At 38.5% G+C, this 24,240-nt stretch overlaps 1 protein-coding gene across 6 annotated transcripts in view; it reads right to left on the bottom strand.

Annotated features, from left to right (window-relative positions):
* Window positions 1-24,240, bottom strand: part of ROS1 (ROS proto-oncogene 1, receptor tyrosine kinase) — an 81,247-nt gene that overhangs the window by 4,595 nt on the left and 52,412 nt on the right. For 3 of the 6 annotated variants that reach the window (XM_068677629.1, XM_068677626.1, XM_068677624.1), the window contains exons 36-44: window positions 23,794-23,929; window positions 23,213-23,375; window positions 22,873-22,937; window positions 20,151-20,280; window positions 18,966-19,063; window positions 18,189-18,392; window positions 16,930-17,064; window positions 11,705-11,868; window positions 29-909 (exon numbers count right to left, since the gene is read on the bottom strand). In XM_068677629.1, coding sequence (XP_068533730.1) covers window positions 779-909; window positions 11,705-11,868; window positions 16,930-17,064; window positions 18,189-18,392; window positions 18,966-19,063; window positions 20,151-20,280; window positions 22,873-22,937; window positions 23,213-23,375; window positions 23,794-23,929 — 1,226 coding nt within the window. In that variant the 3' untranslated portion in view covers window positions 29-778. Of the gene's footprint in view, window positions 1-28; window positions 910-6,109; window positions 8,108-11,704; window positions 11,869-16,929; window positions 17,065-18,188; window positions 18,393-18,965; window positions 19,064-20,150; window positions 20,281-22,872; window positions 22,938-23,212; window positions 23,376-23,793; window positions 23,930-24,240 lie in introns of those variants that run through there. The other 3 variants (XM_068677625.1, XM_068677628.1, XM_068677627.1) reach the window with 3 other exon arrangements.

The raw sequence follows: 24,240 nt of genomic DNA, 5'->3' as shown, positions 1-24,240 counted from the left end.
GAGCTTATTTCTGTCTTTTATTCAGTAATGATTTATATATTGTTTTATTATATATTTTAATTAGATCTCCAAGCACAACCAGGAAAAGTATTTCCTTTTATCCAGTCTAAAAGGAAATAAGAGGATGATCAACGTTATAAAGGGAAAGGTAAGGAAAGAGAAAAGGAAAGGTAAGAAAAAACATTCATTTCGATTCACAGATTGGTTGCTGTGCAATTTACATTCAAGATGATTGCAAGCACTTGTTTAAATTAAATAATAAAATAGACCATCTCGTACAATGAACAACCCAGCCACCTTTCGTCAGTTGCTTACAGATTTGGAGTTCATAAAAATACAACTATAACTTATATTAGTTTTTCCATTTGTACATCCTCGTGTGCACACAATGGAGCTAGACTTCAATGTTGTTTTTTTTTTCTTTTTTTCATGAGCAAGTTGGTCCCTTCTGTGAGACACATACTAGTTCTTCTGTTCTGGAATGAACGTCTATGTCTGTGGTGAATGTGGCAGCATAAATTTAATCAGTAGCACAGTAAAATTATTTGCTCTTTGATTAAAAAAATTATTTCCTTAAACTATTTATTGTGAAACGCCTGAACCATAGCATTTAGAAAATCAAAAAGTATATAATTGCTGTCTTAGTCTACACATCATTCAATACCTTATGACATTCTCTGGTAGTTACATTACTATAAGCATGATAAAGTGCAGAATATTTTCTTTGGCTTACGTCGTCTTTGGTAGAGCTTTCTGTTCTGTCCTCAAACAGAGGGAATCAGACTGAACTAAGTTCCTCAGAATTGATGCTCCCTTGATCTTGGTCGCTGTCTTTGACCACTACCAAATAATTTAAGCCTTCTTGATCCCTTGTTTCCATTAGCGTAGTTGAAAGAATACTGTCCGAATCTGCATTTAAAAAAATAATAATAATAAAAAACCCCACAATCATATGGTTATATACATGTAGTATTTGAAAGCATGCAAAGTCAGCTGGTGGAGAAAGTTGGTCTAGTGACTGCATAAAGAGTGACTGATGAGTCAAACTTATTTTCTGCTATTGCCTGCGTGGATTATATCTTCAGCCAAATCATTTAGGGACGCTTGTTCGTCACCATTCATACCTTCATGGGCAGCAGTACAGTTATGAATAAAACTGGCTTCTTTTGGTAGTAAAGAAACACCTCCTGTATAAAACCAAAGCAGTTTTAATCTGTATCTTTGTGTAACTCTGCTAACAATACAATAATACTGCTGAAGAGTCCTGTAACACAGGCAGTTTTCTACCTACTGAATTGTAATATCCTCTCTTTTAGAGGAATTGTAATACTCTGTCTTTCAAGAAGCTTGAAGTTGGCAATTAAGTGTGCTTTGCCAATTCCTAAAAACTATGTTTTTTTCTTATTTTGATAGTGTTCACATATACATGGTTGCCTGAAAACCATTTCAGGGGCTATATCTTAAAAAAATATTAAAAATGTAAAAGCGATTAACTAAAGGCTCAAGTTATAATTATTGCTATTTTGTACATTTATTCTTAGTAACGCATACCTTTTTTTATTACACTCTCTCCTTATTTTACTTCACAACTGGAAAATGAAGCATGTGACATTCACAGTTCTCTACTCATAAGGCTCGCAAGCATTGTGCTGTTGCGGCGGGCAACATACAATTTATTATGTCACTATAATCACGCACACAACAGTTACAAAGTCAAAAGTCATTTCCACATGCTAGAGTCTATTAGGAAATGTTACAAAGGAAAATATGAAAGAGAATTTGGAGTTTAGAAACCTGTTAGCAAGATGGGGATTGGGACAGAACAAACTGTCTTCACATACCACAGTGACTGACAGCTACGAAAAATCATTTGATACTCACTTTGTTAGTTCAGGACTATTATGGCAATATTTAGTAACTCGATCCCAAACCAAGCCTTCACCAAACAGTACAGCTCTTCTTTGTATGTGTTTTTTGTTCAATAATTCTTTTAATGGAAACCCTCAGGCGCAAGCTGCTTTGGAAAAGGCACGCTGGTAAATGCTGAGGGCATGTTTGCGGCAAACTCTTAAGAGAGAAACCTTAAAATAAGGACCCAAGTAAAACTGGGTATTTAGAGACCAGACATATGCCGGCTGACCTGCCTAAGTATAGAACACTAGAGGAGCATTCAGATTTGTTTCCTGTATAAGTATCTGGAACTGATGAGGTGATGTTTACACAAATGTGAGTATGAGGTCACTGAGATATTTTTACCAGATATATAGATACATTACTAATTCTTTCCCCAACAGGTCTGAAGAAATACAGAATATATAAAATATAATCCTTTCTTATCCTATATACTGCTGCATTTCTCATTACAGAGAAAAAGAGCTAAAAATCAAATATCTTGCCTCGGTTTTATTTCTTGAGCTTTGGAAACAAAATCAGCAAGAAAGACTATTTATTGTGGAATACTCTTTCCCTATCAAAAGGCAGAAGAAGTATACAACGTCGATACCCTTTCTCCTCTGACATGACACATACAAGCTACATAGCCATTGTAGTAATGAGATTTTTGACTACAAGTGCCCTTTCCTTTGCTATTGTGTCATCTCCTCTTACCACAGCATTCAGCACCCATGGAAGCTTAGCACCATTCTGATGTACAAGCCAAAAAACCTATGCAAAGATGTCAGGTTACACAGTACAATGCTTGCCTCTCATGCAAAGCAAGCAAGCAATTTCTGCTCACTTCGTAATATGATGGACGGAGACAGAAGAAAATGAAAATGAGCAGTTAAGAAAAAATCATTATGTGCTGTGAAATTCCCCCAGAAATGTGAGAACTAGAAGCATCACCAACACCCTGGGAAGCCATAAGCCAACACAGAGAAGTCTGAATAATCTTAGGAAGACCCTTCCAAAAAACGTTAAGAATTTGAAGGAAGATAGAGAGAAGCTGGAGTGGGGAGGCAGGTCAGCATATTCATGAGATATCATTCTTTTCTTTTCAGTTTTAACATTGCTAAAATTAGTTGATTGATGTATAGTCATGCTGGGTTATACGTGAGTAAATGCAGGATAAACCATGTGATGTGATCCCCTCAGATTTCACAAGCAAAGCCTGGCTGAGCCAACAAAATGCCCCGAGAGGAGGCGTCCAAGGAACACCTTCATGGAATCTGAAGTCGTGCTGGGGAGTGGACTCCAAACACTTAAATCCTGAGGGGTTGTCTACACTGGAACTGCTGCATAGTGTAGAGTTACCCACATTCACTTCAAACAACTTACCTCAGGGCATGAGGCAGGCTAGCTCTAGCAGCCCAGAGAACAACTGGGCTGTACTGGCAGAGAACAACTCTACTGAGGAGTAGGTCCCCACTAAGCTCTGTGTGCCCTCAGGTAGACTGTTTCCAGTAATAAAATGGCACCTTCAAAGCTCTGTACTGTAGCTGTGTAGATACCTGTCTCAGGTCCTAAAAGCATGTCACCCCGACCTTTCTGGACATTTTCCCTAATAGCCATTGCAAGCACAACATCTGAGCCAAACTGCAGGCAAATTAATTACAATGCACCTCTCCGGGGGTAGCAGAACCATGTTCTAAAGAGCCTTGCATTAAGTGACACAAGAAACGATGATCGCCTGACTCATGCTCATGAGGGATGGAGTTTGCTTGCTTAGCTTCCTCTGAGGAGACCGGTCCTGACCTGATAAAATCTGTGCTTCCCCCCTCCAGATCTCAGCATCTTGGTTGGCTGTTTCCTGCCGCGGGGCAGCCAGAGCATGAAGCAGTGCCATCGCACAGAGCATTTCTCTGCCTTCTCTTTAGGCTGTGAGGGCTCACAGCATGCTTTGAAATCCTGCCTGGAAGGGTGCAAATTTTTATGATGTCTTGATAAGCAGATGGTTTGGAGGGGGTGGGGTGTTAATTTCAGAAGGTGACAATGTAGAAGAGGAAGCAAAGTCATTAGAAAAGCTGATTGGTAGGGAGTGAACAAACTGATCTTAGAGATGTTGGTCTTCTGATAGAGCTGTTTCATGGCCAGATCCTCAGCAAGCACAAATTAACAAAGCTGGAGAGAAAACAGTGGGACATCACTGCCTTACACCAGCTAAGTATCTGGCCTGAGACATTATTCATTCCAGGCAACACAATCATATGCAATGCTTAGTACCTTCAACAGGGTAAGGATCACTTCTTTGGAAGTGCGGTCACATTTACTTTTTCCCACTAGCATCCTCTTGTTTTTCTCATACATATTCTGCCTTTTGTCCCTTCTGCACAATTTACGTGCAGGTGAAGAAGAGACTGGCTGACTTGCTGGCATGGCAGAAAGATGTACTGCGCTCTGAAAGCATTCAAAAGAAGCGCTTGATGATGTATCTTTGTTCGGGGAGAAAAAGGTGGTTACTGAACCCTGACTGCTCTTTCTCAGCTGTGTCAGTTAGCTCAAGGAGACAGTTCCTGTATATGGAGTGTTTTACTGATACCTGTTGGCCACCTGGAGCTGGAGGTGCTGTGTTTCAGTGTCTGCACATTACCAGTAAGAATATAAATAGAACAAATATATATCCGTTTTAATACCCCACTCTGTATTATATATCAGTGGAGATATATCTGTGTTTCCTGTCTAATGAAGCATATGATCTCGCATGGCTTGAGGGTGACTCACCAACCTTGCTATTCTGTCAGACACTAAAGATGCTAAAAACAAGAATTTTGCTCATCCTGCACTTTTACAGCACTAAACTGCTTGAAGCATAGACTGATGTTTTTTATTTTTATTTGAATAGTGTTTTTTTTAAGAGCTGTGGACCGAACCCCATGTGCAAGGTGCTGTCTTGAGAAACACAGATATAAATCTGTTTATTAACTAGTTTTATCATTTATCATATCATTTTTAATATAAGAGCACCAAAAAAGACCAGTTTCACACTTATTGCAATACAATACGTCTATATATATATAAAAGCAGAGAAGCATCCCCATTCTCTAGGTCACAAAGTAGGAGTCATTTTAACAAGTTTTAATTACTCAGATCTTATGTGCTCCTTGTCCAGACTCCCTTTACAGTCAATGGAGAGAGAAAAGAGGGATGAGTCATTTTGCTGAGATGCTTATTTTTCACACTTACCTTTACACAGTAACGTCCCCTGAACATGTCTACAACTCTCTGGTGACTTTCAAACAGCTTAGACAGCCAGTATAAACATGGTACTTAATTTTCATTTGGTTATACCTTTACATCCATACAAAAGAAATCAGATCATCTAATTTTATTTTATTTTTCCCTTGGTCCAAGGCAAAGTAGTAGCATTACTTTTCTTGCAAAGTCATATGGCTCATGTGCGCTGTCTGGAATCAAACAGCATTAGTCTAGGTTACACATATGAAATGGTCACACCACTAACTTTACCTTTCCCTTCAGTGTTGTAACCACTCACTGTTTTGGAAGAAGTCTTTTCACTGACCTCCACAGGCTCTGGGTCAGGCACTCACTAAGCTAAGTGGGGAAGAGGATTACTGAATTTCAGAAAAATACAAAGGAGGCTAGATACAAGGTTTAAAAAATGTCTCTTATCAACACATCTGCTTCAGAGGAGCTTCCGTTTGTCCAAGTGATTACTTTAAGTCCAGAGAGGTGTGCAGAACGGTTTTTAAAAGGCAGCTGGTTTTAGGAAAATAAACTGATTACTCTTGCACAGGGAACAGCAATCCAGCACTACTCAGCCAGCAGAGAAGGCAGCTGTTATCATTAATGGTGAGATCACTGATCCCAGATTTTAATACCAAACCCCCTCAATGAAAAGTTTTGCAGTGAATTTAAAAATAAAGAAAAAAAAAAGAAAAAGCAAGAAAGCAAAAGAAAGACTCTTAGCAAGTACCTTAATTGAGAAAGAAAAAAAAAAATAAGCACGCTGAGTAACTGGCTTTGGAAAAAAAGGAGGAATTGCAAAAATCTCTTTTATCTTCCAACATATTTCAAAAGGCAGCTCCAGTTAAGGGATTAAAAAATGATCTTTTTGAGGCCAAATGTGTTTCCTTTTAGTCTTTCTAAACAAAAATATTTATGGCTCTTAAACAAAACAAAATACTGTGGGCAAATACAACCATCCTTTAGGTTTTTCTGTAGATGCTGTTTCTGTCCAGTCATGCCAGAACTCCTCTCCTCACCAAATGTTTCCATTCAAAGAATGAACCAAAAAAAAAAAAATCTATTATCCACATGGTTCTACCAAAGGTACAACTCTCAGCACATTAACAGCCTTTTAAAAAGTGATTTAAAAAAAAAATCACCACAGAAGAAATGTTGTCAGTTGAAGGTAAAAGTTCCCTGCTATCTACAGAATAACTACAAGGTATCCATGGAAATTGGCACAGCAGGCTGGCCTGGAATTTCCTCAGGGACCCTCTAAGAACCTTATAGCTGCTCTTGTAAGAGGAGACACTTCTAGCAGGAACAGCATAGTGCTCTGACAAAGTTTCTGAGCAGTTTGACATTTTCTCCTTACAGGTCCAAAATGGACTGGGGAGAGCAGCACTGATAAGAATAGTCCCACTGGGTCATAAAGGCAAGGAGCTGCTCCAGCTGCTTAATGCCCAGTTGTCTGATGTCGGCAAAGACATTTGCCAAAACAAACAGGTGTTTCCATCAGTAAAGGGGAATGTTTGGGACCTGAAAAAATATCATGCTGTCTTGCATGTACACATGTAAAAAGTTGTGTCTGAAAATAGACGGTCCGGTTGTTTTTACAGCAATGCAGGATCATCTTTTTAGCATGCTGATTTGTGAATCCTTTATACATTTCCTTTGCACTTTTTGCAATTGGGAGAAGAGCAGCCAATGTGTCAACAATGGATGGGCATCTGTTGAATCACTTCCAATGTGATTCAAAGGCATAAAGGTAACCCACAGATGTCTCAGTCCTCCTGATGGAAAGTGCTTCCCTCACTCTAAAAATGTTAATTCTTCTTGCCTGCCTACAATCAATGCCCCAGGAAAGCCTGTAAGAGCAAGAAGAAAAAACTCAAAGCTGGTAGATTTCTAGGTCCTTTACATTGCCATGATACAGAGCACTTGCAACGATTCCTGGGACTGGTATTGCGACCAGCTGCTGAAATGCAACAGTAACAGGGTACAGGCAAATCTAGGTACATAACTCTCATTGATAAGGGTTTCACTGGAAATCAGTGAGAGGTAGATAAGGAAATACCCATAGAGACCCAACAGAAATGCTGAAAACATTGAGTGGAACTGAGGCTTAATAAAGTATTCATTGCAGTGCTTACTTTGCAGACTGACATCCGAAACAGACTCATGTTCTCCTGACTGTAACATTTATTTCTGTAAAAATAATACTGTTTTTAGACCACTGCTGCTGGAGCCTGAGGACCAATCTGCACATCCTGGTGGGCTGCTGCCTGGTCCTCCATTGCTGCAAGAGTTACTGTTGCATATAGCCAGCCATTCCCACTATCCTTTAATCAAGGCACTGAAGTCAGACTCTTGCTGGGTTTCCTTCCCTCCCTTCCTAAGCAGCAGTGCCAGGACCTGCCGATATTGCTTGGGTGTATTTATCACTACTCCTGGCCTCCTTTAGAAGGTAGCAGTAACAAAGCTGGTGTCCCTTTTGCCATCCCTACACTATCCTGTTAGCATGTGGTCCAGAACACTAACATACTCCTTATATTAATTCACCCATATTTGCAGTCTGCATGACATACCGCACCAGTATTAATGTTAATACAGAAATCTAATATTTTCCAGCCCTTCCACCTATGAAATAGTGCTAACAGCATGTATGGACCTGCGAAAGGTGTGACTAACTACAAGCAGGTAAGGTTCAACCAAATTTGGAAGATGGATGATTCCATATAGGGCTAAGTATCATGGTTATTTTGAGGTCTATCATTTCACTTTGCTTGACATTTGGCTCTTTCTTTTGGAACCATGTCTCCTGGTGAGAGCAAGCATTTCTTGGCGGGAGGCTCATGACAGGAGTTTCATTACACACAAAGGCCAATGACTGCGTAACATTTTTGGAAAATGTTGTCCAGGACAATCCATCATGGAACAGTATTTTGGATTATTTGTTCTGGCTGTCATGTTTCTACTACTCCTACAAACAAAAGAAGTGCTCCATTTAGTACCAGCTAAAAATGAATCCAAAGTTACCGTTATTTTAAAAACCACTTACTTGTCACTTACACAGCATTTTATAAATCACTGACTGAGACTTACTCTGTGTCCCAAACCATGTATGACAGGGTTATGAAAGAGTGTGTGTTTTAGTCTGGAAGGCTGACTAGAACCTGAATTGCTAGTTCTTGCTTAAATCAACCATACTTCCAGAACCAGCATTACACTGAACTCCACTGCAGGGGGTTTACATTGAAGGCAGAAAAATAGTTCAATAATTTCAAGGCTGGAGATCTACATAAAACTGATGTGCATGGTTCTCTGATCAGATAATCCAGCAACATTAAAGTATCGCCAGGACTCCAGGCCTTCAGTCAAGTATGCAGTAGACAGTTTTAATGGACTTATAAAGACCCTTTCGGGGAAAGATGGAAATAGCTGACAGATTAACTATGAATACATGGGTAAATAAGTATGTTTGTCATAGAGACTTGTAAAGAGCTTATCAAGTGTTTAGTAACTTAAAATGCAATCATATGAAAGGACAATATGTAGATGAATAAATCTCAAGTCATACTGTTAACACTCAAGCTACACTATTTTCTGATGGGCATTCTCTGTGTGAAAATCACCACATGAGCCTGGGGAGAAGTTAAGGAGGAATTTTGAGAACTGGAACATGAAAAGATGAAACTGAAGCATTAAAAAAAGTTGCTTTTTCTTCCTGTCGTAATGCAGATGCAACAGTGAGTCTATGGCAATATCAGGTGGGCAGACACAATGCTAAGGAAAGAACAGAGGGAATCTTTGAGAGGGAATAAGGCAGCTAATTGGGAAAAGGGTAAGACTAGGGAAGAGAGTGTGCTAGGCAAAATATTCTCTGGTTCTGAGAGATACTGCCAGGAATTGTTCTGCTTGCCATAGCAGGTCAGATTTTACCAACTAGGCTATCACAAACAGGCCTGATTGAGCCTAATTTAAAAAAATGACCACTACCAACAGATTCCCTGTAATGTACATTATAGAGTAGCACTGTTATTAAAACTGCCCTAAAAAACCCACTACACAACCATGTTTTCTGTAGTAAACTGTTTTACAAACGTTAGTTATTCAAACCAAACTTTTCATGTCAGTCTCAATCCATATTTTCCTTCTCAATAAATTCACCATTTCTAAGAACACCATTTTTGCTCATGGCAAAGAAATAAATCGTAAAAGTTTCTCTGAGATTTCTGCAGTTTGGCAGAACCTACAATTTTGGCATAAGGATGATTTTTATATTAAGAACATGTATTTGTCATCCCAGTGAAAGAAAGCAATGCCTAGCTTGAGCAAGTTAAGAGCAGGGCAAAGATCACAGTTGGAGAACACTAAGTTGAGACTTGCAACGAAACTAAGCTCATTGCACATTACATCTGTGTCATGCCAGCTCCACCAAATGAATGACAATCTAAATTCCTGTCTGTTCCCCAACAGCAAGCAGCAGAAAAGCAGGGTGCACATGTAAAATTTCAGCCCTGCTGAAGTTCTTTAACAGGTATTGATTTAATGCCACAATACTGCCTTAGCTCCCTTAGTTTTCATGTCTTCTCTCTTCTCATGGAGTCAGGGAACACACAGATGTCTAAATTAGGAAATCAAACTAGCTCATGAGTAGATGGAAGCAGCCAAATCAGCACAGCCCTCTGTCCAGTGCATGTTGTTTTTCTGTAGCCTTCTGAAAATTAAACATCTAATCCAAATCCTGTCCAAATCCAGTACAATGATTCATCTAGAAGTCAGTTGTTGTCAGTGGAGAGAAAGGCAAAAGGTGACTCCTTTCCTTCTTTGATACATGCCTAAAACATGAGAGTCATCACTTTCTGGACATGGCTGTTTCTCCTTCTGGCCACAGAAATACCTTGTTGAATATCTTAGATGACGCTGCTGGCTTCTAGACAGCTGCATTTAGGTGAGGTAACATCCATCCAAAATTTAAGACCTATTAGCTTGGATAAAGTGTCTAATTAATTGGCTGTACTCATTTCCTGAGCTAATGCCAGGTTTAGATTTTTGCAGATTAAGTATCTCTTCCCTGAACTCCACTATTCTGAGCTAAAATGCCCTTAAAGAAACTAGGAAATTATATGCATATACACATAGCACAAAGCTCTTCATTATAGGATAAGGATGCAAAATCAACTATTAATAAAAAAAAAAAAAAGGAAGTTATAGGTTATCAATGCTAAGTTACTTTGGTTCATCATGTCAAAAGTCCATCATGATAAAGTCTTTAGCCTTAGTCTTTACGATCCTTACACATAACCATATCATGCACAGAGTGAATCTGACAGAAAGAGAAATCATGATGGGTAAATTAGGATAGGCTCACACCTATAAAGCTACATCGAATGGTAAAAATTAGCAAAATATCAAATAAACTGTCATTAACCAAGCATTGGCTGATGCCATGGAATTGAACGCAGATAGAATATCTAGAAAAAAATTACTACAAAATTGTGTAGTTGAATACTGCATAATCCCTGGAATGGATCAGCAATTTACTTCTTTATTTATTTAGAAAATCACAATATACTGATGTATAAAAAATGTTTATGAAACAGGGTGAGTTCCCAGTTCAATGTCATTTTGTGAGGGGAAAAAAAAAATATATCTTTAGAAATTTTATAAACAAGTAATTTTTTCTTTTTTAGAATTGGAAGCACTTTTCTTACAAGATTTTTTTTTTTTTTCCACAAGAAGGTTAAATTAAAAAAGACTGATAAATAAAAGAGAAATCAATAAAGAAAACTTTCTTTTTGGAGATTTTCAGATCACACTGTTTACAAAGACTTCACTTTCCCCTCTATTTAGCCAGGAATTACTGCAGGACTGGAAAAGCTCCTGCTTCTGTTCCAGTCAGTTGTTTTCATTTCCATGTTTATATGCTCCAAATCATAGTTGCATAGGCAACTTCAAATTTGGCATCGCCTATTTTTTGAATTCTTGCCTTCACAACTTTAACAATGTTATTCTCTAATTGGATTTTGTTGTGTAGACTGTATCTTCCCTAAAAACACCTTGTTTTTTTCATTCACAGTGTGCAGAACACAGGCACACTGTGATTCCTGACCGAAGTTATCACCATTCAGGCTAGGATAGAGCCTGCCTTATTTAGGTACCTAATTTATGTTCCCCTTCAGGCAACTGCTGAATCAGTGCTCCTAAAGTAAGTGCCCAACTGCTGTCTTTAGTTAAGGGAGAAATCGAAATTTAGGTGCAAATTAGAAATGTCTTGTGAGGCAGACTCAGTCTCAACCTCACAAGGTTGTTGGTTTTGTTTGTTTGTTTGTTTGTTTTTGTTTTGTTTTTGTTTTTTGGCTTGGTAGTCTTATATACGCACTTTATCTAATGCATCATACACAATGACACCTAATGCATCTTTACAAGTTCATTATGAGAGAAGTCAGTCTCTTCTGTTCCCAATTTATAGGCAGAGAATTTGCATCAGTGACTAATGAAAAGAACTGCTGAATCACATTTTGTTGCAGTTTGTGGGGCTGAGGCTGTGAGGACAGCAGGTGCTGCCCAGACTTACCCTCAAAAGCTTGGTTGATGATTCCAGTTGCTGCCTCTTTGTCTTCAAGGCAGTGGTTGAAGCACAGTGGAGAATGTCTTATCTCTTGCAGTTTGTCCTGAATATAAAAGAAAGTAGGTCTGTTCTGAGGCTCTTGGGCCCAGCATCTTGTGATTAAATCACATCTGGAAAGGAAAAACAGTGTTAAAATACAAAAATTAAAGATAATAGTCATTCATCTCATCACTTGTCATTAAATCATCTGACAAGCAAGTTCAGCCTAGGTTTTCAACTTCTGTTTTCAACCCATGTGGTGCAAAGATTATCACCAGCTGCTGAGGGAAGGAAAAGTAGATTAAAGGTCCGTTGTCGGGAATACTCATTGTGAATACTTCCAATTTTTCAACAATGGGCATTTTTGAGATTGGGAGCATCTGTAACATTGCAGGGAAAAAAAAGAAAAAAAAAAGGAAAAAAAAAAGTAAAGTCACTTTTGCAAATAATACCTGCTCTCACCACTCTCACCAGCATTTTCTGAGAAAGGTGACAAGGAAATAAACTTCTCACAGAAAAAAAAATCACTAAAACCAAACATGAACTAGAGGTTATCAACTTATTTAATTATTCTTCAATTCACATCACCTCAACTTCAGGGAAAAAAGCAAATCCTCCAGCACAGAAAAGTTAATTTAGACTTCTTCCTGAAGACTAAAGCAAATAGGAGTATTTTCCCATCAAAGGCAAAAATGGCATGAGTTTCCTCTGGGTGCATGGATACCAGCCTGCCTTGAACAAAACTGTCGGTACGATTCAGAAGAAAAACTGCCGTTCTTTGTCTAAAGGATAGGGCTGATTTACATTGCTCACTTGAGGGCATGAAATGTAGCAAGTCCCAGCTACACAAAACCAAATCCTACAAAAGCCAGGGGGAGCCTGGTTGAAAACCAAAACGCAGCCAGCACCTGGATACACCAAGTGTTGGGAGAGGAGAGGTGTCTTAGGGTTTCAGAACTAGAGTGCAGCATTTAAGCAGTCAGTGAAAGGATGGTTCAGGAAGCTGTTACGGGAATGCAGAGTATTCACCTCTAAGCCCTAAGTTCAAATCCTCCCTGACAAACAGCTTCAGAGACTTGCTGCTATGTGATACCAGGCGTTACTGAGTTATGTGAAATGAATTGGCTTGCTCGGATCCTCACTTATCCATGTTAAAAAGGAGACAGCTGTCCTTCACCACAATTCAGTGTTTTACAAAACTCTTGGTGACAGCTGAGAGAAATCTCTCTATTTCTGATTTCTGATGATATTTTTCCTCAAAAAAAATAGAAAAATAGTTTCAGAACGACATTTCATCAACCCGTATAATGCAGTTGCAGAGCTGACAGTGATTTTGGCTTTTCAAAAGAATTCAATGAAATCTTGAAAAATTGTTTTAAGAATCTAAAAAGTGGTAGTGACTGCCTGACACTCTGAATCACTTCCTCTCTTACCTACTTTCAGGTGAACTGGTTATTGATGACACTGGAAATATAGATGGAAAAGTACTGAACTGGACTCAAAATGAGGTGAACTAATCTGGTTTTCCTTCTGATGACAAAAAATGTCTGTCACATTCAACTCAAAAGCCAGTCTTGGACGCTGGAAGCCAAATGATCTACTTTCTTGTCAGGCTGATTTGCAGTATATCCAAGAAAAGAACAAGAGCTCAGGTGCTGTGCTCCAGGTTAGCACCTGGACCCTGAAGAGCAAAGCCTTGTGCAAGGTGTAGCAATGAAGTGTTCAGAGCTTCCTTTATACACTGCTGCTCAGATAGAAAGGAATAAACAGCCATTAGCCAGCAGAGGGAGAAAAAAAATAAGAAATGATACGAGTCATTTATGAAACAAAAACTTGACAAATGTAGATTCTGAATATTTTTGCTTTCCTAAGACCAACCTCTGTCTTTTTAAATAACTAATATTTTTATTGGACAATCTGCTTTACAAAGCCATTCAGCTTTGTTACAGGGAGGAGATATTCAATGAAGAAAACAAACCAAAAAAAAGAATTGGCATTTTCTCATTTTGATTATGTTCCAAAGTCTTATTTCTTAAATCAAATTACTTGAATTACCTTCTGGTTGTCTTAAAATATTAATACTGGGTAGAATAGATATAGTCCATAAAGTATTTAATTTAGATAAGGTTTTGGTTTCTAATGACTGGAGTCAGAAAATATCTGCAAATTTTGCAGGGATAGCTATTTATGGCATGATGTTTAGATTTCAAGGCATATTGTAGCATCTGAAGCTTTAAGTCACATGGCATAAACTTTACTAGTCTGCAAATGCACCAACATGAGACCTATCAAGAGGGTGAAAGCCAGGCTAATGTGCCAAGATGTACATGAATGACAGCTTAAATACTTTACTGTATTTTCCTGGGGGCCAAACATGCACTAGCAAATATCATATTGCTTTAGTATGAGGATCAGAATCAGAGGATTGCCCTACATCATGGAGAAAGCCTTTCAAGAAGATATGAAAAATAACAATTCCAAACACATCATCAGTTTTATGTTAGATTTAAGAGCTATCCTGTACACCTAGATGTATACCTACATATGACAACTGTGTTTTATCTGGGCTGGACAGCAGGTAGCCATATGTCCAACAGAGCTGCATTTGTGGAGAACCTGACAGCCTGGAAAACCAAAGAACTAATATAGAGTAGCTGACACTGGAGGTTGAAAGTGAACTGCTCCTGAAATTTGCTTTAGTGCACAAAATCTACAGAACATTACCAATTTTCTCACACACAAAATGGAAAATATCATTGATGTGGAGACTTCCTTAGAAATTTTGTTGGAATAAAATAGAGTCCCTGCCCTCACTTGATGCACTCTGAGCAAGCCTTTCTTGTCCCCCACCCCCCAAAACCTCCAGGGGAACTTTCCTACAATTGAAGAGCAAAAGTCTGTAGTTATCAAAAGTTTTTTCAGCAAACTCAGTCATACAACTTTGCAAGGGTGTGAGCATTTGGTGAAACTGCAGCTTCATGTCAGTAAGTGGAATTGCACTTGTACAAATTCTTCTGAGTACAACTGCAGCTTTTCATGATTTCATGAACCTCACCATGCTCTTCCATGCAAGCCTCACACTGAGGTGAACAGATGCATGTCTCTGACTGCAAAACTAGTACCACTCATATATCTGATTCATATTTCAATAAACATAGCCCATTTACAGATCCCAAAGCCACTTTATCAATTTATTACCAAGCTTCACATATCCATACTTCTCTACAGGAAAGCAGATGATTACTTCTTGAAGTAATATCTTGTGGACCTGGAATCATATCCTGGGGAAATGAGGGGCAGAACCTGTCTCCCTCTGCTTCCCCAAAAAAATAAATACAAACCCACTTCCTTAATGCCTTTTACACCCCGAGGTTTCTGTGTCAGCCCTACTTGCCCTTGCAGTGTAAGCCTACCACAGATTCCTAAACACTTCTCAGCTGAAGTAGTTTGGCCTTTGAACTCTCTTCCTATCGGTGATGGTTTGTTTTGTCAAATGACAATGAGCAAGCCAAAGTGCAGAGGAGACAATTACTGACTGCTGATGTCCTGATGCAGGTTCAAAACCACATGGAGGAAAGCAGGAATGTCAAGAATCCCAGTATGCCATTAATGACTGAACAAAGTAGCAAAAAGCTATTTAGGCTACTGACAGAAGCTGTATGCAGGTGCTGAGTGTTGACCAAATGAGATAAAAAGATGGTACAAGAATCTAAGAGCTCATTCAGCCCCTTGGCTTTCAAAAACTAGGTTACAGCTATTAGGTCCTGATCCTACAAGTTACAACATGTGGACCTGTGTTTAAGGCCTACCTGCTATACTAATTTCTGAGATCTGTGACTTTAAAAAAAAGAAAAAAAAGAAAACTTCAAAGTTTCCTTGGTTATGCTGAAGATCTGGTCAACCATTTTAAAGTCAGCTTATAAGCCTCCGTGTAGGTCTGAATATCAAACTAGTTTCATGAGTATACCTTACCTACCACGCTTTTATATTCAAAGGTCAAATGTGAGTCAATCTCTTACAGAAACATTTTTTCAGCAGAAAATACTGATACAGAAATTGTTCTTGGGCTCTCATTTGTTCTGTCACTTCCAGTTTGAACTCTGTTCTTAAAACAACATCCTAATGTCTTTAGTTCTTCCAAGTGTTGAAGTTTCTTCCCCTCCTCCCTCTTTTTTTTTTTTTTTATTGTTAATATAGTATTTCATCTATACCCAGATAAATTATCATACTTTCTGGAACTGAGAACATTGTAATTGATGCAAGACCTATCACAGAGATGTGGGCTTGCCAATCACAGAATTACTCTCAAACTATTTTCTTAGCTCCAGGAGTAAGAATTGTGCACTTTGAGTAGCCTTTTCTTCCATTTGTAGAACCAGCTGTCAAGTGCATGGCTGAGACTGCTTATGCAGAGTGGGCGTATAGAAATTGAGACACAAAATTAGACGATACTGAGTGACCACTGGGCTCAGGTTCAACTTACTCCTTCATACACCTCTGGCCAATATGAGTTTGATCCACTACTTTTTTTTTTTTTTTTAATTGCATCTGTGCTCAAGAAACAGTTGGAAATTGAAAGCTTTGTTTATCCAGCTCAGTTAAAGACTAACCAGAAGTGCAGAATTCACTTTTGTTGTTCAGCTTCAATTTTTATTGTTGCCTTTTTTGACAGAGATTTGAAAAGAGAGTATGGTTTATTTTCCATATATATAATCTAACGTTAGCCTATTTTCTACAGCTATCAATGAGAAAGCTACTGTAGGCACATGGTGTAAGAGGGACAGGTAAATTCTTCCTTACAGTCATCTTAACTTCTAACCAATACTGAATTGGTTGATCAGGCATTCTCAGCCTCTTATCACATTACTGCTGGATTCATGTACAAGATTGAATTTATATTATCTCTGAAATCCTGCTTAAAAGACCAATATGTATCAGTCTTTCAACTTCAAGACTTAATTTGCAGCCGAAGTTCACATTCACAGGCTGCACTACTGGATGAGTTAGTAGCAAGTTGGCAGCTACAAGTGCAAGCTCTTCTGTCTAAAAACAACAACAACAACAACAACTAAAAAGTAGGTTGTTGAACTCTGAATGGGTATAAGTAGACTTTCAAAATGATGGTCTGCTGGCAATAACACTCTTGATGTCTCATAAATATTATCAAGAATATTTAAATAAAATTAACTTACAGGTCATCGGGACAGTTACTTGGAGATTCCAACCTTCCTCCTGATTGTACATGGTGTAAAACTTCCATATTGGAGAGACCTGGATATGGCTGTTGACCCAAGGTTAATGTTTCCCACATTAAGACTCCAAAAGACCTAAGAAGCACCAACAATGAATTTTAATTACCAATGTGATGACAATCAAGCTCCCTGTCAACAGTTAACTAAAATGACTGTAATTGAAGAATAAGACTAGAAAAAAATAAGAGTAAGTAGTTTTAATTTTATGTGAAACAATTCATACATCCTTTAGCCAGCCTCTGAAATAGCTAAAGTAAATATGTGGAACAGACACATTTTCCCAGACTGAGGTGGAGCTTAGAAGACACTGAGTACGCACAGCTTCCCTGGGCACTACTCTCTGCTTGAGCATGCCCTCAATTAAACAGGTATTTAGAAATATCTGGAGTTGTCATTGGAAATATAGACACCTACAAGGTCTCTTAAGCACCACTCATAAAGCAGTGCCTCATTGGGTTTGGTATAAAGCATGAAATAGTTTTCTTAGATAAATGCAAGAGTGGTAATTAAACTGAGAGCTGCATACCTCAGCAAGATTAGTGTGCTACATCCAACCCTTTCTTATCCACAGTTACCCAATCTAAAATCGTGTGAATCTCAAGTTTAAAGGATCTGGTTTGGGTTGGTTTTCTCTAGGTCTCCTGGCAGCGTGTCTCTGCTTCTTCACTAAAAACCCAAGCCCATCCATATATCCACTTCAAGTAAACCAACACAGCAAACTACTGTGAACTTCCCCTGATGATGCTGAGAAGATTGGGCTTCAAAACAGCAAAGTTGCCAGAACACGATAAAATGATAAGGGGAAAGTATTTGCTGGTAGGAAGGAAATGTCAATTAACCTAATGGAAAACAAAGTGAAAAGAACAGGATGCAAGCAGTCAATTCACTGCTCAAATGAGCAAAAAATCACATTGTAGGCCTTGTACAAAATTATTTGATTGAGTGACACTAATTCTTTCCAGCCACAATCCAAGGCTAGAGCTCAAACAGTAAGTAAAGAAATACTTCCATGCGGGTACTGTCCTGGTGCCAAAGTTTTTGTTAGCTCATGAAAATATCACTTAGGAAGAAATCTGCCTTAGCTTATAAATTATTAGAGCTGGAAATACACAAACTTATTATTGCTGCTACAAACCAGTATTTTCTTACCATGGGATTTAGTATTACTATCCCTGCTGTTCTTGCCTGCTATAACTCACCAGACATCAGAGCGATTTGTGAAGACACCATCAATGAGGCTTTCAGGAGCCATCCATCTGACAGGGAGTAGGCCTTCTCCTCTTTTCCTGTAATAATCATTTTTATAGATATCTCTGGCAAGTCCAAAATCACCAATCTTTACTACCCGGGAGCAGCTCTCATAGCCCTTTTCAGACACAAGACAGTTGCGAGCAGCCAGGTCCCTGATTTGTAAGGCAAAAAACAAGAGGATGGAGTTAACATTGCAGAATAATTCAGGTCAGAAGAGACCTCTGGAGATCAGCTGCTTCAACACCCTGTTCAGAAGAGTGTCCACCTCAAGATTAGATCAGGTGTCTGGGGCATCACCCAGTTAGGTTTCACATATCTCCAAGTTTGGAGATGCCACAGCTTTGCTGGACAACACATTACAGTGATTGATCCTGCTCATTGTGAGCAATATTATCTAATTTCACTTGCTGTAGCTTATTCCTATCACCTCTCATTGTTTCCCTCTGCACCTTTGAGTCTGATGTGGTGTCCTCTATGATCATTCATTTAGACAGATGAAGACAGTAAAAGGATCTGTCCACTTGCCCTTCTCTTTGTTGTAAGGGATAGGATTCTTGCTTAGAGTGCAATGGGTCCTGGGTAAGCAATTTCAACAGAAAAGCATCACATTATTTTAATCCAGTGCTCTCACTTTTCCTGTTACATTGTGACACCTTTCCCAGGTAAAATAATTACTCCTGATACTGTGGGTAAGCCTTGGAAAGCTAATGAAATAAGTTCTGTACCTGTGTATGAAATGCATTTTCTCTAAATAGACACAGCCTTTGCAAATATCCAAGCATATATCCAAGAGGTCAGTCACTGTCAGTAAGGAACTCTGGAGCTACAAAAAACAAAGGCAGAAGTTACCCATGTCTTCCAGCTTTACAGACTCAGAATAACAGCCTCCCTGTACAAAAGCAGTATTGTTTTCTCTTTGAAATTTATAGGATTTTTCCAAAACAGGTGCAAACTATCTGTATGCCAATAGAGCAAATGCTAATTACTTGCAGGGTAAACTGCTAAATCACAGCACTGCAAGGCAGGTGAACACATCCTGTTCTTTGATTTGGGGCTAAGAATATCCTAGGGACTTCAGAATCACTTCGTTGTTGTAGTTGCAGAAATGGGACACCAAAACTTTCCTCCCACTATCGTATCAGGTTTGCTTACTGCTGTATTAAGAGAACATATTATTCCAGTAGAATACATATTGATAGACTACGGATTGATAGAATACTTATTGGTAGACTTCAATAATGACTGTGGATTTGATGCGATCATCTACACAAATTAGATGATTGCTACGATGCTATAAAATTCCAGTGTCAAGCCCCTTTGACATATAATCCTACCATTCATGCTTTTAATCTACATGCTACCTATGAAAATTAATTAACCTCTTTCTTAATTAAAGAGATCTATTCTTTATTATTTTCTTTTCTTTACTGTAAAGACTTTATGGATACAGGCACAAGGACAGTATCTTCTTATGTGTTTGGATTCTGCTTATCACATTATGAATATTTCCACTATTCAAAGCAGAAAAAAAAAAAAAAAGAGGTCTATTGGACCAGATACACAATGTATCATATGTATGATGACCAGATATCATTATGTATAATCATTTTTCAAAACACTGTTCGTGGTGTTCATAGAAAGGAACTCAGCAGACATATCATGACTGAAAAAAAAAAAAAAAAAAAGAGAACAATTTCAGTCTGATGACATTTAACACAACATTCAATCTTCTTCACAGCATGCCTGGTCAGCACTCAACACTGAGGTCCCAGGGCATTAAGGAACAACCAGGTCTGAGCTTGCAGATGCAGAAAAGCTGGACATCAGCATGACCTTTGAGGAAGATTAAAACTGAGAAACAGTGCGAAGCTACAGGTTAAAAATAAACCCCCTCAGGGTCTTTATCCTACCTTTTGCTTTCTGGCTCCTCGTAAATAGCCAAGGAGATCCCCTCCTTCCATCAGCTCCAGTATAAGGTACTGAGGTTCATTTAACAGGCACACTCCAAGTAACTTCAGAATGTGGGGGTGATCAAATTTACTAAAGAGAAGGAAATGATGTAAGATTATGTATGAAAAGTCCAATTGGTTGACAGTTAATAATTTTCATATAGCTCCAAGAAATGAATGAGCAGTTTAGCATTTACAAGCCTGCCTCTACCGACATCATGATTTAATAACTTAAAATGCCAGAACTTTCTCACTAAGGGGACGATTTCACGGACAGCCTTTCAAAATACAGATTTACACTGTACTTTGACAAGCACTCTAATATATGCACACATGTTAAAAGCAGACGTCATCATGTTTACAGGAAGCAAGGCAAGGTAGCCAAATGGCAGTCTCATTTAGGAATAACTCGAATTGCCATCTGTACGTTAAAGGTATCTCTATTATTTTAATAGAGTATTTTTACTACAGTAATCACAGTTGAACTATTGATTTGAACTATTGAGAAGAATGACAGTACATTTTCCAGAGGAACAAAATATGCACAAGAACCTGCAGATATGCTAGTAATGCCTGTGTCCAGAAAAATGGGATTATGACAGAGCAATCAGCCCTGTGAGATCTAGCACTTTTCAAGGAATGAAGAACATTTATACACTCCATCAGTGCCCGTATTTTTACAACCACATTTATTGTGTTTAAAAATGGTTTTCTCTTCACTCTCCTGTGTGAAAGGACTTACACCATCAGACAGAGAAACCTGACTCTGTTGCGGAAACTGATGGTGTCTAAAGGGCTGTCAAACATACCAGAGTAAACAAACAAATACAAGAGAGGAACATTTTCCTTCTAACCTCTTTCAATTTGCGTAATCTTAGGTGTGGGCAAAAACTCTTTAGCAACAAGTATGATTTTGAATTTGACAGTCCCATCCCCCCAGCCTCCAGCACATACCTCAATCAGACAAACTTTAGCACTCTCAAGAACAAAAACAGAGGAAGGAACACCTGGCACTTTCCTTACAGCTCACACAGCCCTTTCTCTACTGAGCTGTCATTCCTTAGTTCCCAAGTGATGGGATACACCCAGGAATTTGCTACATATATTTGTACACAAATGACCCACCAATCACCAATATCAAGTGACTGTTTGAAATACTGATACTCACAGCTTTGCATAGCAATAATAGAAGAAGCCAATAGTCCTTGTTTAACCAGGACAGCATAACACCACTGCTGAATTTTAATACACTTCCAAGAGGCAAGCAACATTTAAAGAATGAACATCAGGGTTTGTAAACAGCCAGGTCAATTTATGTGCCTTTTCTACCTTTGGTTTAATTTGAGGCCTCATAGATGAACATCAAAAAAAGTGCCTAAGCCCTCCAGGAGGAAACTAAATCACTCTTTTTCACATCAAAAATAAATGAATAAATAAATAAAACACATAAACCATGCTTTTTTATTCTTATTATTTAAAGACTCCCATGAATATGTAACACTTGAACTTTCCTATTCTCTTCATTTCTTTGTCTCATTGGATTGTTATATTCATGGGCCCACATTAGTGCTTACATTTAAATGTAATTTCCAATAACATATTTTTCCAGGAATTCTCATTTTGGATTAATAGCTGGAGGAAAAAAAAAAAAAAAAAAAAAAAAGCAGGATTGGGGAAGCCTCAGGGACTTTCAGTACATATAATTTTCATACTACACAGAAAAGTGTCCCTAACCAGGTTTATGACTGCCAAATAGATAGACTGTAGGAAGTTTACACTCAACTCTTACTCTTCATCATAAGTTTAGATTGTAATGACATGATTTCTTTTTAGTTTTCACAAGCCTTTTCCATCATTCAATGTGTAGTGTATAATAACACTTAAAGTAATGCAAGATTTAAAAAAAAAAAAAAAAAGTAAACAAAAAAAGACTACTGTGTAAAACAATTTCAAATTTAGAATAGCATTTTTCCTGTACAGGAAGAAGTCCTTCACTTTTTTATATATTATAATCCTGCACTCATGAAACAGAAGTCAAAGAAGTGCAGATCAGCACATCTGAAACCCTAACTGTACTCTTAGTTTTATGCTATCCACTGAAAACTTCAGTTCAACTTCTACTGTTCTCTCTGGAAACTCTGGAAAACCAGACTTCTAGCTAACACACTGACCTTTCTATGTGAAGTTATTGCACAGTCTATACACATTATTTTTTGGGGTACACCTTAGTAGAAGAAGCATGTGGCAGCCTCTAGTGGCAATTTATACACATTTAAAAAAAAAAAAAAATCCACACCAAATTGAAACTTCAAGGCATCAGTTTGTTTTGGTATATTTATTTTCATAAATATAATATTAAAACAATATGAAACAAATGTTGACCTTTAACAACTAACTTCGTTCTAGTAAAGCAAAGATATTGAAATATTTTTCAGGTCCAAAAACCAAAAGATCCATGACTGGAACTTGCAGTCTGCATCTTAAATTCTGTAAAAGTCTTACAGCTTTATTTTCATGAGATTCATCAGTAGTATTTTTTTTTTTTTTTAGCAGAAACATGAGAACACCCCAAAATGCCACACTAATTTGTTTAGAGAAAAGTGTTGCTCTCATTCCTCTTCAAGGCCACCACCCTCATATAATAAAAGCTACAAAGGGTAGTGAATGGCAAAGCTATTCCTACCTCATTAAGTGTGCCTCCTTCAAGAATTCACTCTTCTCTTGGTCTGTTGCACCCTTCTTCAAAGTCTACTCAACAAAAAGCACAAGTGTAATAACACTTAGGTCACCACCACCATTATCACACAGTGCTTAAGAAAAGCAACCAGACATAGACACATCCTTTCCTACACAGTATTTTCCATCAATCATTACAAAGCGATAGATTCAGCTTTAAGTGACTTGCAAGAAATCCTGCAAGAAAATATACAAATCTTGCAATGCTTGTTTTGGCAGTATAACCTCTGAGCCAAATCTATCTGCCCATCCATTCTGTTGCCAGAGCACTGTACAGCTGCAATTACCTTGACTGCTACTTTGGTTTCTCCACTTCCATCTGCCAGGATATCTACTGCAGTTCCTTCGTACACCTCTCCAAAGGCTCCACTTCCTAACAATTTGTGTAAGTTCAGTTTGTCCCGGGGGAAAGCTGGCAATAAGTCAATCTCTGCTTGAGAAGGAAGAATGCTACAAAACAGCAATACTAGTCACTTGTTAATACTTAAACATGCTTGAAATGTTATTAAATTTATTTCTCAAATGAATCTGGTACTATTTGTCTCATCGGGTGCATTTAAGGGGAGTTCAGATGAGATCTACATGTTCTGGAATTTACTGGAAAACACCATGTATCCTTCCTGCCCCTGCATTTGCATTTCTTGCCAAAGTGAGTGTGCAGGGTAGGCTAAAGGCAATCCAGGCCAGGATATGCACCAGGGAGGCAGCATGGCAGGGCATGCTTCAGAGCAGACTTGCCCTGCTGTGCAGACGTGGCACTCAACATCATGTCAAGGCATCAGGGATGGGCGCACTGATAAAAAAAACAGTCCAGTGAAGTCCTTTTACACGTTTTTGTCCAGAAAATGCATTTGCTCCAAGGACATACCTGACAGCATAACAGGCATTGGCTAGTCCCACTGCTTCAGCCATCCCCCTGAGTTGAGCTAATTCTTTATCTTCCTTGACAAGCACTATCTGCCCGATTAAGGATGGTTTTCTGGATTTCCTTCTTTGGTACCATACTGGAACAGAAAAGAAGACCACCAGATATTTCACTCTGAGAGTACACCAGTAAGTGAGTAGACTACAAGTGTTTTTTTATTGTTGTTGTTCTGTTCAGCATGATCCCCCTCGTGTAAGTAAGATATTTCCATCTGGCCACCACCTTTTCCCATGGAAGACAGTCAACTAAGAGATCAGTCATGTGCCCACTTGTGTATGTGGCAAGACCCAAACCCAAAGGGCTGGTGCAATGCCCCATGGAGAAGACTAGGAATGAGAGGGCAGGGCCATTAACCCAGGGTAATCTCTGCATCCTTCCTTCAGGGACAAA

Source organism: Anas acuta, chromosome 3 (assembly GCF_963932015.1).
Source record: "Anas acuta chromosome 3, bAnaAcu1.1, whole genome shotgun sequence".
Taxonomy (NCBI): domain Eukaryota; kingdom Metazoa; phylum Chordata; class Aves; order Anseriformes; family Anatidae; genus Anas; species Anas acuta.
The sequence above is the reverse complement of the archived record's forward strand: the minus strand, read 5'-3'. Positions and strand labels throughout refer to the sequence as shown.